Raw genomic sequence first — 15,630 nt, 5'->3', positions numbered from 1 at the left:
AAGCCAAAACTTCAAAAGGAGACAGTTTTTTTCATGAACTAAGGAACCTTGATAAGGCTTTTGATACATGGCCTATAAAAGTAGACTTTTAAATACCAACTTTGCGAAACAATCACCTAACTTATAGTTTGTTCTGTTTACTTCATCTGTCTATCATCTATGCATGTTTATGAATATAGATGTTGAATAGTTGCATTAAACTTTGTGAGTAGTTTATTTACGGGCAATCAATTGTTGAAAGTTTCTAATTTTTTGGTAGAAGGGATTAAAGGTTAAGGATGTGGATTTTACAAGAAAAACACAAAATCATTTATAAGCAATTTGACAAAGTTGAAGGATTGAAGTTTATAAAAATATTCTTATACAAGTAGCCATTTTGCTTTTTAGTTCATCTTAGGTTCTAATTGGATATCTATTCCACTATGGCTCTAAATACTAAGTCCTCCTCATAAAGAAGTTACATTTTCTTGAAACTTTACTCATGTTAACACTTATAAGGCTTAGTTTGATTGTATTATCGTTTTATGATATTGCTAATGTAATAATAGTTTTTGCTATTACCAACAACATGTCTATCATTGTCCAAACAACTTTTTGAACTATTTTTCTTTCTCATTGAGCTTGACATTGCTAACACTGGCACTTTGATTACCTAAGTACAAAAGATGGTCTTGCAAGTTTTATGAAATTATGATAAAACGTTTTGATGACTACTACATTCGGTTGAGTAGTATACTAAGGGTGTACTGGAGGGCAAGTTGTGATGGCAGTAGCAATACTTTTTCTCAGGTAATTCTTCAATCCATTCTCCTCTTTTGACCTCCTAATATTTACAGCATTCACTGCACGTACATTCTGTTGAGCTTGAGCAGATGAGAATGTGCAGCTTTGGGAATTCAATGGTACATTCACTTGTCATATTCAGTTTGAAGTTCTAAGAGGGAAGTATTCTGTTACATAAAGGATCGTGATATTCTTATGGTATCATATAGCATAAAAGAATGAGAAATTTTTTAGAGTTAACTCAGACTCCTGATCAGCAATTCGAGTAAAACAAACGTGTTGTAACACCAGCATTCCCCAGAATGTCTTTAGCAGACCAGCATGTCCTAGTCTTAGCTTCCGTCACACCCAGCAGAGCTTTGGATGTTCGAAGCATGGCATATCAAATTCTGAAGATAACATTATGGCAGTTAGAGCTATCGCAGGGTTTTCAGCACATTTACAGAATTCATACAGCTCAAACAAACCTATCTTCTGGCAAGTATTTTGAATACAACACTACGTAAAGCCAGCAAACTCTGCTACACGCACATCCTGTACCACACAGTACCATGCAGTACAATCAACAGAAAAAAAAGACCTTCATCAAGGACCCCACACAGCTTATTCGTGCATAAGATATTTGTTCGAACATGAGTTATGATTTCAGCTTACAAAGATATCCAAGGCAGAGAAAGTAAGCGTTGCAGAGTTGACTAGTCATCAACAACGTTACACTGCTAGGAATTAAAATAGACATTAAACTTGGTCATTGCAAAACCCAACTTCACAAAATCAACGCCACATCGCATGTGAGAATTCATGCCCACTTTGGACTTCGATAAAATAAAAAAATCGTTATTAGTGTCACTAAATTACATGATAGTTGGACCTGAATACGTTTCAATAAATTCCACTACAACTAACCATAATTCTGAAGCCTATTTAAGCTTTAGTTGACTCTTAAGCAAATGATACGACTCCAACAGCTGCCTGAACTTAACTTCAGCCGTTTGGACATTACCTGGGTTTTGATCCGGATGATACTCAAAGGCTTTCGACCGAAAGGCTGCCTTGATATCAGCATCAGAGTATGGTTGAGGTCGAGTAGCATCAAGCCCCAGCACGGTGAAGTGATACGCGAGCCTTGCACGCTTAAGAAGCTCGTAGCTATTCATGTTCTTTTTCTCTTGATTTCGTTGCCAATCCTGTTCTTGTTGTGCTTTTTCCCTCTGCTCGTCACCTTTCCATTCCCATCGATTACCCTCAAATTTCCAGTCCCATTTGTCACCACGACGCTCACTCCAAGGATTGTAGGAATTCGCTTGGGAGACTTTCTCTCGAGCGAAAGCTTCTTTCATTCGGCGAATGCGTTCCTGTACGACAGGAAGGGAATCCATCACTTCTACTAGACTGGACGACATAGAACGAATGTTCCCAAATGTGCCTCAAGTAAGCACAATATATACTCAAAAAAATATTGCAACGAAAAAAACGTGGATTTGACAGGATAAAATTTGTGTTCTCAACACATTTAGCAACAATTTGAGCAAGTTGAGCCTCACTTCCAATTTGGAAACCAAACGATCGCTGCAACAAAGTGTTCTTCCAGGTGCTACATTTACTCTTTTCTTTCAATGCACAACACCTTATCTCAGTATCCCGACATCTCCAAAATTGTTGGAAATGCAATAAAAGAATAAAAAAAACGTAAAGATCGGTATAGCCTCCACCATCTAAAACAAATTGAAAATCTGAAATTAAATTTGGTATGAAGTAGCTATACCACACGCTGTTGCTCATCTAAATGAGCTCGCCATCGCCTTTGAGCTTCTTGAGCAGTCCTGTCCTCGTAGTTCGTTTGACTCCCGCTGGCGCTCTGGTACGCTCTATTGTATCGGCCAGAAGTGTTATGTTCTCCATGAGATTGTGAACTGTGACAATTCTAGAATCCAACAAAGAGCTTACCATGTTAGTTCAGTCATAGCCCCTTCACACGATACTAAATAATCATTCATTCAGGTAACGGATTACGGAACTGGTTGCGAGGGGCAAATAAAGATAGGAAAATACCCGAGCAGAGTGCCGTTCAATGTTCAATAGGCGCCTTTTAAGAGCAAACATATTCCCAACCTGTACACAGACAACCAATTTTTGCTTTTATTTTCTACCATTCAACAGAGATTAAAATGCATGACAACCCGTATTCCTGAAAACCTCATCTTTTAAATGGATAACTTCAACATTAGAGATCATAACAGCAGCTAACAATCTGCGTCCCAAAGGCTAGTTTTCTATTTTTTCTTAAGATGAGCAGAAATAATGATGATATGTGCTACATATTTCGTAATGAGTACCAGGCTCGAGAATTAACTGTGACTAGATAAGAAGCAAGATGCATAGATGTGCTCCTATATAAGTTCATAATAAAAATTCAGCACGGCTCAAAATAGTGTTAGCTGATCTGAACAAAAAGATGACTACGAAAATCTAGTATGTAACGGTTACGAAACAGAAAAAATCCAACCAAGTCCCGAACACGCAGGTTTCTATACAGAGCTTGATGCAGAAGCTTTTGAAACTGTGACAGAGACTCAAGGTAATTTGAGGCGCCTCAGATGTCGACGCTTCAGGATCGCCTACATGGTTTAGGGCTCCAATTAAGTGAAGCTATAAGCGACGCAAAGTTGGAGATAGCAACACTTACTGCAGCGGCGCCCAAAAAGAATACCATCCAAAGCCCTGCTTGTCTCTTAACATTGTCATCATTAGGATTCTCTCTCCCCTCCACTCGTGTCCGCTTCCGCCTGTCAGTCTCGCTCTCTCTGCGTTTGTTGCTCCACATGATTTGTGACCTCTATGACTCACTCTGATAGTGCTCTTGCGTCTGCTGCCAATGAATCTGGAACACGAACCGCATTGAATGCCATTTCAATCACTGAACGTCCCACAGAGCCAAATTTAGCCGAACGGGCTTCAACGCAATTTCAACTCACAAAAACTTAAATCCTTCCCGGTCCCTTCCAGAAATTACTTGTAATCAAAATCACAAAACATCAACTTCAATAAGGGTTTCCCACTGACTCAGAGCAAAGTTCCAATTTCTGCTGACCGGAATTCGAAAACCGACGGAGGATTGAATATCTTACTAATCCTACAAATAAATGCTCTGTAAAAGTATTCACACTCGAGCAGAAAACATGAGAGTGCCAGGATAATCTCCAAACACCAGCATTCATTACAAACCTCAAACTAGCCGAGAGTTAAATCCTTGTAACATTCCGAAAGCTGAAGCTGCTTTCAAACCCTAAATAAAAACCCATTCTCAACAACCCTAATTCAAACACAAACTCCCTCAAACCCATTAATCCACTAAATCACTCTCCTCTCGCTCCCAACATTGTCGAATTCCAACCAAAGATCACCATATCCACCAACTCCAACGCCTATCAATGAAGCACAGAATCAAACTTCTTCATACAATCCCACATCAATACGTCATCAAAAGACACTATTTCAAGTGAGATTTCGCTGCCTTTACATCAGAAGTGCACAATCCATCGACAATTATCGCAACCCACCTGGAAAAAAGGAATTCCCCATGAGGTCATGAAGCTTGAAAATGGCGAGATATGCCAGTCAGTTGCAGAAGTCGGGGCATTGTGAGAGGGGACAAGTGGTGAGAATGGGGGGAGGCCCCGATTCGACATTTGTCACAAGCAAACCAAATTTCGAAGCCAATTTTGCTACATGACAAGAGTGGAGCAGGGCTGAAGGACCCCATCCCCAAGGTCGCCGACCACTAGTTGTTTGGTACCACAGAAAGTTTCCTCTTTTCACGTCTGGGATATTAATATTTTTTTCTTTTTTCTTTTTCCTTTTTTCCCTTTTTCTTTCTCCTTCACATAGTAGTGGTATATTTTTTGTGTGTAGATTCATTTGCAAGTCACCTTAAGTTTAAAAAATGCCAAAAAAGTCCAATTAATATCAAAATCAAAGACCAATTTTTTTATTTAGAATTAAGAGTAGGTTAATAAAATATGGTTCTATTTGCTATCTTTATCTTTTTTTATAGGAAGATTTTGGTTTATACACTTTATTGAAGAAAGAGAACTTTAAAGTCATAGTATATAGCATCAACAAGATTACATACAAAGATAATATAAAATAAGATAACTCTTACTTCCAATTCCTATTACTTATAGGTAGTAACTGCTGCTTTAATGGACAATTCCATTCTTTGATGAATACATCCATTCAAGGTTCTATTGAGACTATCTATTGATATTTTATCTATTATAAGAATATATTTTTAATATATCTTTTATACTCCTAAGATTCTTTAATCATTCATCTACCTTATTTTTTGGCCTTTCTACTATTAGAAATAAGAACTTGATGAAAATAATTAAACAAGTATAACAAAATAGAAATAAAGAAAAATGTATATTAAAAAGAAATTGTAATGGTTATTGCAAAAAGACAAGAAAACTAGAAACTCTTAAATCTAGACTAGAAGTAAGAAAGAAATTGACAAGAGTGAAGAGAGCTTCACTCTTTCTTCTATATGTACTATCTAACTAGGAGCTAGGTAGCGATGTTCTATAGGACATAATATGTATTGACTTTACAAGACACATGCCTTAGCTTACAAGATAAGTTTTCTATGTGCATGCCACATAATTAGCTTGTTCTTCAAGCCACCAACATATGTGGCACATGATTAATTTATTAACCATGTTTCTAACCTAAAAGATCAATTATAAATACATATAAAGTCAAAGCAACATCTATGAAGCTTTTAAGAAGCTTCTATAGAAGATATTATAGAATTAATTTATTTTTACTTATTTTTATCTAATCATCTAGGTAATTATTGATTTACATGTGTATATCTATGACATCTACATACTAAGAGCCAATCTTTTGACTATTACTAATTTATCTAAGATAATATCATCTATAAGATAACTTATTCTATATTCATTTTTATTTTTACTTACTTCAACACTTCTACTTTGTTATTAGTCAAAGGATTTCAATCTTAATTTCTTTGTCAACAAATCAACAAGCATGTCTTCCATTGCACAATACTTCATATCAATCACTCCTATTTTAATTTTCTTTCATATGAAGTGATTGTGAATGCCAATAAGTTTAGTTCTTGAATGATGTTTTGGATTCTTTGTAAAAGTAAGATATTTTTTTTATTATTACACTTTATTAAAGTTGCTTCCAATTGTACTACTCCAATGTCCAATAAAAGTTATGTTAGTCATATTACTGCTATAGCACTATGGCTTATTGCCATATAGTACACCTTTATTATGGACCTTAAAATTGTTCATTGTTTCTTGTAATTCCATAAAAGAGCTCCTATTCTAATAAAAAATACACATTCTATTCTTAATATTTTATTATTTGTATCTCTAATTCAATTTACATCACAATAACCATACAAAGAAATATTATTTCCTCCAAGGCACAATTTGAAGTATAAAAGTTTTTTTAAGTACCTCATGATCTTTTTGATGGTTGTTCAATAGATTCATCTAGCCTTTGACATGTGTTGGCTCACAACATTCATCTCATATGCAAGATCTATCCTTGTGCTAACTATTAAATATATATAAGTGAGTCCATTGCTATTTTGTATGGAATACCTTATATTTCACCTTCAATTTCAGCAAATTCATCATCCATGAACTTCATCAACTTCAAATTGGCTTCTAAAGGTATTCTAATATGCTTACATTCTTATATGTTGAATTGTTTCAAGACATCTTCAATATACTTACTTTGGTTCATTATAATGGTCTTATCAATATAATCTCTTATAAATTCTACCCCCAAAAAATAGTGAAGCTCTTCCAAATCACTCATCTCATACTCCTTTTATAACTTTGTATTAAAACAATCTATTATCTTTAAGGTAATGGTTAAAATGATCAAATCATTAATATAGAAGATGAGAATCAATAAGAACTCATTTAATTACATCACATATAAAGAATCATCAATCTTGCTTCTAATAAATCCTTCATTCACAAAGCATGTATGAATATCATAGTATCATGTCTTTGGTGATTGTTTGATCCTCAAAAAGAATTCTTTTAACTTACAAACAAGATGTTGTTTGTCTTCTTCAAAAAATCCTTAAGATTGATCTATGTAGATGTCATTTTTCAAATTTCTATTCAAAAAAGCTATCTTCAAATCCATTTGATACATCTTCAAGTCTATTATTGCCTCAATTGTCATAATAGTTTTAATAGTGGTGAATTTGGCCATGGAAGCAAATGTCTCATTGAAATCAACACTTGTGTTCTTTAACAAGCAATCTAGCTTTGTATCTCATAATATTTTCTATTATATTATTTTAGTTCTAAACTTCCACTTACAACCAATTAAAGTTAAATTTGATGGAATTTGAGTCAATTTCCATATTCCATTGTCTATAAATAATTTGTATTCTTCTTCCATGGCCCTTTTTTACTTCATAGCATCCGTGGACTTCATTGTATTTTTACAAATTCAATGAATCAATAAAGAATGGAATATTAGTATTGTCTTCACTTATTTCAAGAATGATGTGGTTCTTCCACTATTCTCAAAGTTTTTTTTTTCTCTCATAGAATATTTCCTTTCACTTGTTGAAGATAGATTCATATATTCTATGGTCTCTTATAACCTTCTTTCTTAAAATTTGGTTTTTCATATTCAAAGGCTAGTACTCATCATCATCATGTTCAATATCTTGATTGTTTTCATTTCTCATTTTAAAAATTGTAGATATACTTCGATCTATCTTCATTGACTCTTCATTTTGATTTATATATCTACTATTTTCATTGTCATTATTATTATTTTTTTCTTTGTTGAAATTAAAAATGTATCTATAAACATATCATTACTCCTACTTGAAAATATCTTCAAGTGCTCATAAGTATTCTTATGCTTCAAAACACTCTACATAATGATTCTTAATGATCTTCTTGGTTTTTAGACATATTAGCCTAAATGTATTACTATCTTTACTGAAACAAGATTGAATTCTATTAAAAATCTAAAATCCTTCTAATCTATAGTAATATAAATTCCATTACAAAGTAGGACAAAATGGACGAGAATAAAACTAAACAAAACTAAATATAATAGAATATGAAAGATAAATCAAAGCAAAAAGAAATAAAATAGAACAGAACAAAAAATACATACCAAACTTTATTAAGAGAAAGAAACCAAAGCCATACTTGACCAAATATTCTAAATGGTATACTTAGTCTTATTTATACTTTGTTTAACTATTTTGGAACTCTTTAGAATATCCATAATAGTGAGCCTTGTCAATATAACCACTCTTTTAGTATATTTTAGAGGTGGATCCACTTTGATAAATACCCTCTTAAAAGGTTCTAGACATAGGTTCTACTTAAATAACCCCCCTTAATTCTTCTGGGATGTTTCATAGTGGATCCTACATAAATCACCAACTTATTTTCAATTCTAAAAACTTCTAAAAACTTCTTAAAAAATGGCCTCAATTATCTATCTCTACTTGTTAGTAATATAATTATCTTATCAATGTTGTGTTACAATTAATCTCCCTCTACTAATATGGAACGTCCTCGTTTCACTCTCGATGGTATTTTTAGATTATTTTTTGACAATAGATGAGGTTTTGTACAAGTTTTCATGTTGCATTATAAATAGGATAGCCTTTTCAAAGGACTTTGTATTGAAGTTATGAATGTCTATTGCCATGACAAAGGTAGCGATGCTCCAAAATATTTTCTATTTCATATTCTTTTTGGTCATCAATGACAACCAATGGTGATGGTGGTTGGTGTCGATTGAAGAAGCGCCTTAGTCTAGTATGAAATTCCTTGAGCTACAATATGTTGAAGATTGGATAGATCCAAATATGTGGCGAAAGCTTGAGGCAATATACAACATTAGAAATTATCGTAGAAATACAAAAAGATCCAAGCTAATGAGGTGCCATCTTATGGACTTGGATTGATGTAGTAAGTGGAAAGTTGCCATTGAGAAGTAATGCTTGGTCATCCTTTCAAAAGGTCTTATACTGTCGGTGGTTATCTGCATATTACTTCTGTCAATTTTATGCAATAAAGAGGTAATTCCATACTTTCTAAAATATAATTATAAGCCATTTTATAAACTCTTTTGAGTTGTCAAGTTATTAATATTGATAGAATGATAGAGAGTTGTTGGTGTAATTGGATGCTGACTGGTATTAAAGAAGAATGATGAATAATTGGTACTTGGTTAAATAGTATCATTATAAGGAAATTCCAAAGGTGTCAAATATTCATTCCAATCATTATAATAAATTGCCACAAATTCTCATAACATATCTTCTGAGGTCCGATTTGTATGCTCTGTTTGTCCATCTATTTAAAGATGAAAGATCATAGATATGGCAAGTCATGTGACTAATAGCTTAAACAAGGCCTATCAAAAATTCTCTGTAAAGCACGTATCTCAATTTGAAATGATGACACAAAATAATCCATGTTGATAAATGATAGTGTCAAAGAAAACTCATGCAAGTGCTAGGATATCAATATCACATTGTACTACAATCAAGTGAAGTTACTTCGAGAGTTGGTCCATAAAGACAACAATTGTGGTATAATTATGAGGCCTTTGCAATAAACATGTAATGAAGTCTATGTTTACTTGCTTCCAATATGCCATTGGTAATAGAATTGGGTGCAATAGTCCAAGAGATTTCACATTGTGTATTTTGTTATATTGACATGACTTACAAGAGTCCACAAAAACTCAAACATCATAGTCCAAATCTATCCAAAATTACGTTTTTAAGATTTGTTCTAAAGTCTTTTCATGCCTTAGATGCTTAGATATTAGAATATCATGTCTCTCTTGAGGTATGTGTATCAAAAATATAATATTTTTAGATATATAAATCTCCTTCTTAAAATAGAGCAAGCCATCACTAAGACTATAATCTTGATATTGTCAATTATCTACCTTCAGCCAATTGCTAACCATCTTGAAATAAGTATTCTAATGTATAGCTTCCTTCTATTTTACTTCTTTAATTAGATTTGAAATGATACTATTAATGGTAGTAACTTTTGCCTTATCTATTGATTTGGCCTTTGAGTTTGGTTTCTATGATACGATGTCCAACATAGTATATTGTCACCTTTACTTGTATTCAAGGTGAATATAAAAAAATTACAATTATTCTTCCTAAAAATAATATCATGATTTCATATTTTTTAAATACAAATCATATAATAAAGATGGATGGTCAGTCTAAATAATCACTCGCTTTCCTAATAGATAGTATCACCATACCTTTGTGGCATATACAATCGCTAATTGCTCTCTATTATGTGTAGACTAATTGCGCTTTGGCCTTTTGAGCTTGTGTGATTCATATGCCATGGATTGAAGGCTCCTACCAAAGTCTTCTTGAAGGACTGCTCCAATAGCAAAGTCAAAAGCATAAATATAAAGTATATAAGAAAGGTTATGATCATATGGTGTCATATTATGATTCAGCTACTATGTGAAAATATTGTACTTATATGTTTGATATATAATTTATTAAATAACATGGACATATATTAAGTAAATTTTATTAAAAAAAATAATTAGAAAGGGATCTTGATAGCAAAAAAGAAGTTAGAGCATCCATATGGATGTATAACAATGAATGATGAAAATCTCCATTCTTATTGGCCAAAAATCATGTCCAATGGGCTTCAAGGAGGCTGCCCGAGGCCTTATTAGGAATTAGGATTATTTTTTTGATTCTATTTGAGCTTTGGAGGCTAGGATCAGTAAGTTTAGGTTTTTGGCCATGATTCTGATACAAATTTTGTATGTTTTAGAGTTTATATGAAAGAGATATGGCCACTCAAAGTTAAGGTATTGATTTTGTACCTACTCTCACTCTTTTGGACATAGCACAGGCTTACAAAAAGCAATAAAGGATCGGCAACTGGGTTTGGAGAGAACACTTTCTTGGCTATACTTTTGATATACTATTTGATGGATTCTAAGTAGGATAAAGAAGATATTGGAGGTTGAAATGAGCACTTGCAAATTTAAGGGTAGTAAGTGACCCGATTCACTAGTGGTTGTATTTTCAGCTATATCTTAAGTAATTTGATGAAACTTTGGCTCAAAATTTCTAAAAATATATATATAGTCTTGTTAATAAACTTTAAACATAAATTTTATGGTATTTTAATTTTGGATTTTTGATATATGAAGAAAATAGTGCTTAGATGCTAATAAGTTAGGATTTAGAATACTTGCTAGAATTTCTAAGATGCCACAAGATTGATGACGATTTTATAGTTTATTTTATTTATAAAAAATCTTAAAGATAATATCTACATTATGTAAAAATTTGAGAAAAATTGAATAGTTGGATCAAGGGATACGAATTTCTAAAGTTTGGAAAGAAAAAAATTTTTGTGAGAAAAATATGTTTTGAAAGATTTTGCTACAATTTGGGTATTTTATATAAAATAAAGAAGTTTTGGAAGCCAAGACTTTGTATATAAGTTAAAAATAAAATAAATTATTTACTAGAGCTTAGCCAATAAGTTAAAGCTAAACTCTTTATAGTTAGACATCCAATATATTCCCACATTGCAAATCACACCACACAACAATAGTTACAATATTGGAGCAGTAATGAATGCTTCCTTCAATCTATGAAAGATACTTTATTTTTCTACTTTCCATTCAAATGGGGCACCCTTCTCTAATAAGCTTGTTAATGAAGAAGTAATGTATGTAAATTACTAAATAAAATTGCAATAATATCTAGTAAGTGTTAGAGACATAGTCCTTAGAATCTTCTAGAGACAAGTTTCTAGAACCTTCTAGAAATAAGTCTCTGAAACCTTCTAGAAGCTTCCTAGTTAGTAGAAGTTGCTTGAAAAGCTTCCTAAATAGAAGTATATATTGGAATCGAGGCTAAAGAGTTTTTCAGTCTCGACAATACATCTCTTGGAGCTCTAGCTCACCTCTCTGGTGTTATTCTTGTATTCATCTGATTAATCTAGTTCTTACTAGTTCTTCTTGAACTTTTTGTTAGATCTCGAGTCTATATTTCTACGTCCATGACAGTTTGTCGAGACTTCACTCACCTCAGATATCAAAGTTAGTTTCTTCTTCGTTAGAGTGTGGATTATCCCTCTGCTTGGAAGTGTATTAGTATTTTAGAGGTTGCGGATTACTCTCCTCTAAATTGATACTTCTTTTGTTATAATATTGGAGTCTTATTCTTCTTGGAGAGAGTGGATTATTCCTTTTCTTGAAGCTCTTAAGGCATTTTAGAGGATGCGGAGTTCCTTCCTCTAAACCAATATTGTCTTCTTGTATAGTCATTTCTGTCTCTTTCTTAGAATGGCCGGAGGTCAAGACATTAGTATGACAGAAAGTTTGGAGTCCAAGTTGGATGCTATCATGAATGCCCTCGCTACGTTATCGCAAAGAACTGTAGAGATTGAAGGAGTCATGGCAAGGCTTCATAACAATGGAGCATCTAGGATGGTTTAATCTAGATTGCACCAGCCTCAAACTTCTGCACTTAGAGAAGCAACTTTGCCTCAGGTTTGACAAGCACTACTGGTTCTACAATATAAGGAGCCTCGAGTTAGCCTTTCGGACAAGTTCGATGGTACGTATTCCAAGTTTCGAGGATTCGTCAACCAAATCAGGTTGATAACAGTTTTACAGCCCGAACACTATCCAACGGAGGAGTCACATGTTGCGCTTGTTGGAACCTTACTTACACGGCAAGTTCTATCATAGTTTGCTCCTTTGTTTGAGAAATGATCGTCCATACTAAACAACTTTGAAACCTTTTTGGAGGCGTTTGCAAAAGTATTTGGTAAACATGATAAGATTCGATGGGCTACAACAAAGATTCGGTCACTACGACAAGAGATGCGCTCTACATCAGTTTATGCATCGAACTTCAGGTAATTAGCATGAGACATCAATTGGGACGAAGAAGCGTTGATGAGTCAATTTTATTGGGGTTTAAGGGATGATGTGAAGGATTTGTTGTTAACTCTTCCTAATCTACAAATGTTGTCGTGTTGTGGTTCGGCTACTATATGAAAATAATGTAATTATGTACTTAATATATAATTTATTAAGTAACATGATGAGAGCCATGTTAGTAGATTTTAATTGGTTGTAGAATATAATTTGATTATTATTTTGAGAAGAGGTTGTTTAAAAAGATTACTATAGAATTTGTATAACTTTAATTTCTTTTTAATAGTAGCTTTTAAGATTGGTTTTGGTTGATAGTAACTTCTAAATATTTAGAATCACCTTTATTAGACATTGGTGATATTTGAAAACTTATTTTGGTTCTTTTATTTGGTGTTTAGAGCATACATTATGTAAATCTTATAAAAAAAAGGATTGAAGAAGGATTTTGGTAGCAAAGGGAGTAATTAGAGCACCAATATAGATGAATGGAGATGAAAAATAAAAATCTCCATTCCTATTGGTCAAAAATCATGACCAATGGGCTTTGAGGAGGTTGCCCGAGGCCATATTAGGGATTAGGGTTAGTTTCTAGAACCCATTCGAACTTTGAAGGCTAGGGTCAGAAGGTTTAGGTCTTTGGTTAAGGTTTTGGTACAAGTTTTGTGTCATTTGGGGTTTTTATGAAGAAGTTATAGGCGCTCAAAGTTAAGGTGTTAGTTTTGGACCTATTGTCACTCTTTTGGGCATAACGCACGCGTTCGGATGGCAATTGAGGATCGGCGACTACGGCTGGAGAGAGAACTTTTGCGGCTATACTTTTCACATACTGCTTACTAGATTCTAAGTTTCAGTGAAGGAGTTATTGGATTTTGAAGTCAGCACATGCAATCTAATGGTAGTAAGTAAATCGATTTACTAGTGTTTGTCTCTTGAGCTATATCTTGAGCAATTTGATAAGGTTTTGGCTCAAAATTTCAAGGGATGTGTAATTTCATGTTAATAAACTTTGTGCATAAGTTTTATGACATTTGGAGTTCGGGTTTTTGAGATATAAGGAAAATAGTTTTTCGGGTGCTTGTAAATTAGGGTTTGGAGTGTCTAGTAGAATTTCTTTGATGCCAGAAGATCGGGAGTGAATTTGTAGTTGGTTTTTTTTGCAGTACAAGTTAAGGGGAAATTCTACCTATCTTATAAATTTGAAACAAACTAAACAGTTAGAACAATAGTTATGATTTTCTAAAGTTTAGGGTGAGAAAACCCTTCGCGAGAAAAATGAGTTTTGAAGGGGTTTTGTTATATTTGGAGTTTTATACAAAAATAAAGGAGTTTTGGAAGCCAAGAAAAGAATCATATAAAGGTTTAAGGTACATTCTCTACAGCTAGATATCTAGTATATTCCCAGATAGCAAATCACACCATACGACAGACCTGGTGAACCCAACGTGAAAAATTCTGGGGTAGAGAGTTTTGAAGAAATATTTTGGCTTTTATTATGGAAGGGGTCAAGGAAGTGGTAATAGGAATTGCATTGGAAAAATCCCATTGCAACTTGATGCTGCTACAACTCAAATATTTCAAGCATTTGTACTTTTTATGTAACAACAGCAAGTTGTGGAATGCAACGAGGCAATGGCTACTAAAGCCTTGCAATCTGTTGTTGGTTTATTGGATCAATTTGATGGAAGAAATATTTCCAAGTATCTTAAGTATTATTCTCGGTTAGATGGAGCTTAATAAAGTGCCAGAGAAAGATATAATCCTAACATTTGAGCTTGCAATTATACTAAAGCTTCGTGAGCATATAAAGAGGATTATTAAAACTCATGGAGAAAAATGGGAGGATTTTATCCTTTAACTAAAAGAAGAGTATTCTTTGGAAGATGCAAAAAGAGTCACAAGAAAATCATTTATGGAATGGATCAATAATTCCAATAAGGAGTTGGTTGCAACAGAGTTATTTCGAGAATTTGAAAGACAGTTTCTTCAATTGTCTCGAGTGGAAAAGCTTATACTTGAAAATGATAAGGTAGAATTATTTCTTCAATCAGCTGATAATGATTTACAAAGAGAGTTGGAATTATTATTGGAGGATAATACAGAGGACAATGGACTTACTACTGATTGGAAGAAAGTCTCTAAAGCTGTAGGCATACTTGCTAAAAGAGAGTATCGGAGAGGTAAGGTGGTAGTAAGGCAAGAGACTAGACCTCCACCAACTACAACATCTCATAGGCAATAGCCAGAACCTCCTATACCAGTAAGTACTATTCCAATTCCTATGTCTATAGTTGTACCACAAAAAGATGCAATTGATGAGTTGGTAAAAGGAATGAAAGACTTACAAATCAAAGTAGCAAAGCTAGAGGAGAAAAAAAGATTACCTGAGAGAAAATCTGTATCAAAGCCAGGATATATACAACGATGTATTTGGTGCGATAGTATGGAGCATCCTCGAAGGGAGTGTGGAGATTTTATTGATATTTTACGATAGGGAGTAATTTTATGGAAAGATGGAAAAATTGCGTTGCAAGATATAGGTGAGTTTCCCAAAACCAATTTTGGAAAAGGAGGGATGAAAAAGGTTTTGGAAGAGCATTTATCTCAACAGGCTATGGCATCAAGAGAAGCTATTATTTATGGGATTGAGGCTGTAAGGGAGAAAGAGGATGTTTTTGATAAGCATATAAACACATGGGATCTATGGAATCATGCTATTATCAATATGAATAAAAGAAAAATAATAAGACAAGAATTACTTAATATAGCCACAATAATTAGAAATGCTACAAGATAGGATGATCCTATAGATACTATGTTTTTACATGCTTATTTGGCAAAGTCTCAACA

General features: G+C 33.5%; 1 protein-coding gene across 10 annotated transcripts; it reads right to left on the bottom strand.

Moving 5' to 3' along the window:
• Positions 1–326: 326 nt before the first annotated feature.
• Positions 327–4,553, bottom strand: LOC112294099 (uncharacterized). Of its 10 annotated transcripts, none has more exons than XR_002973226.3 (8): positions 4,344–4,534; positions 3,470–3,700; positions 2,836–2,895; positions 2,549–2,707; positions 2,328–2,393; positions 1,787–2,138; positions 1,438–1,499; positions 327–1,172 (listed from the first exon to the last, which is right to left on the bottom strand). XR_002973226.3 is itself a non-coding variant. In XM_024544258.3 (7 exons), exons 2-7 carry the CDS (start codon positions 3,605–3,607, stop codon positions 1,126–1,128), a joined length of 822 nt encoding a protein of 273 aa, XP_024400026.1. In that variant the 5' UTR covers positions 3,608–3,700; positions 4,344–4,534; the 3' UTR covers positions 327–1,125. The 10 variants fall into 10 exon arrangements, 8 of the variants coding, with proteins under 8 accessions (XP_024400026.1, XP_024400024.1, XP_024400022.1 ...); XR_012219313.2 differs by lacking the exon at positions 1,438–1,499 and having other exon boundaries at positions 327–842; positions 1,025–1,172; XM_024544258.3 differs by lacking the exon at positions 1,438–1,499.
• Between the last annotated feature and the right edge of the window lie 11,077 nt (positions 4,554–15,630).

Source organism: Physcomitrium patens, chromosome 17 (genome assembly GCF_059467195.1).
Source record: "Physcomitrium patens ecotype Gransden chromosome 17, ASM5946719v1, whole genome shotgun sequence".
Taxonomy (NCBI): domain Eukaryota; kingdom Viridiplantae; phylum Streptophyta; class Bryopsida; order Funariales; family Funariaceae; genus Physcomitrium; species Physcomitrium patens.
Note: the sequence above shows the minus strand (reverse complement) of the source record. Positions and strands in the feature narration are given on the sequence as shown.

Bases quoted from the DNA above. Each gene is read 5' to 3' on its own strand.
- LOC112294099 (XM_024544256.3), bottom strand. From the start codon at position 3,607: ATGTGGAGCAACAAACGCAGAGAGAGCGAGACTGACAGGCGGAAGCGG. The intron at 2,708-2,835 runs GTATTTTCCTAT...GTTGGATTCTAG, and splicing joins TTGAACGGCACTCTGCTCGG to AATTGTCACAGTTCACAATC. The intron at 2,139-2,327 runs GTGAGGCTCAAC...CCTGTCGTACAG, and splicing joins GTTTGGTTTCCAAATTGGAA to GAACGCATTCGCCGAATGAA.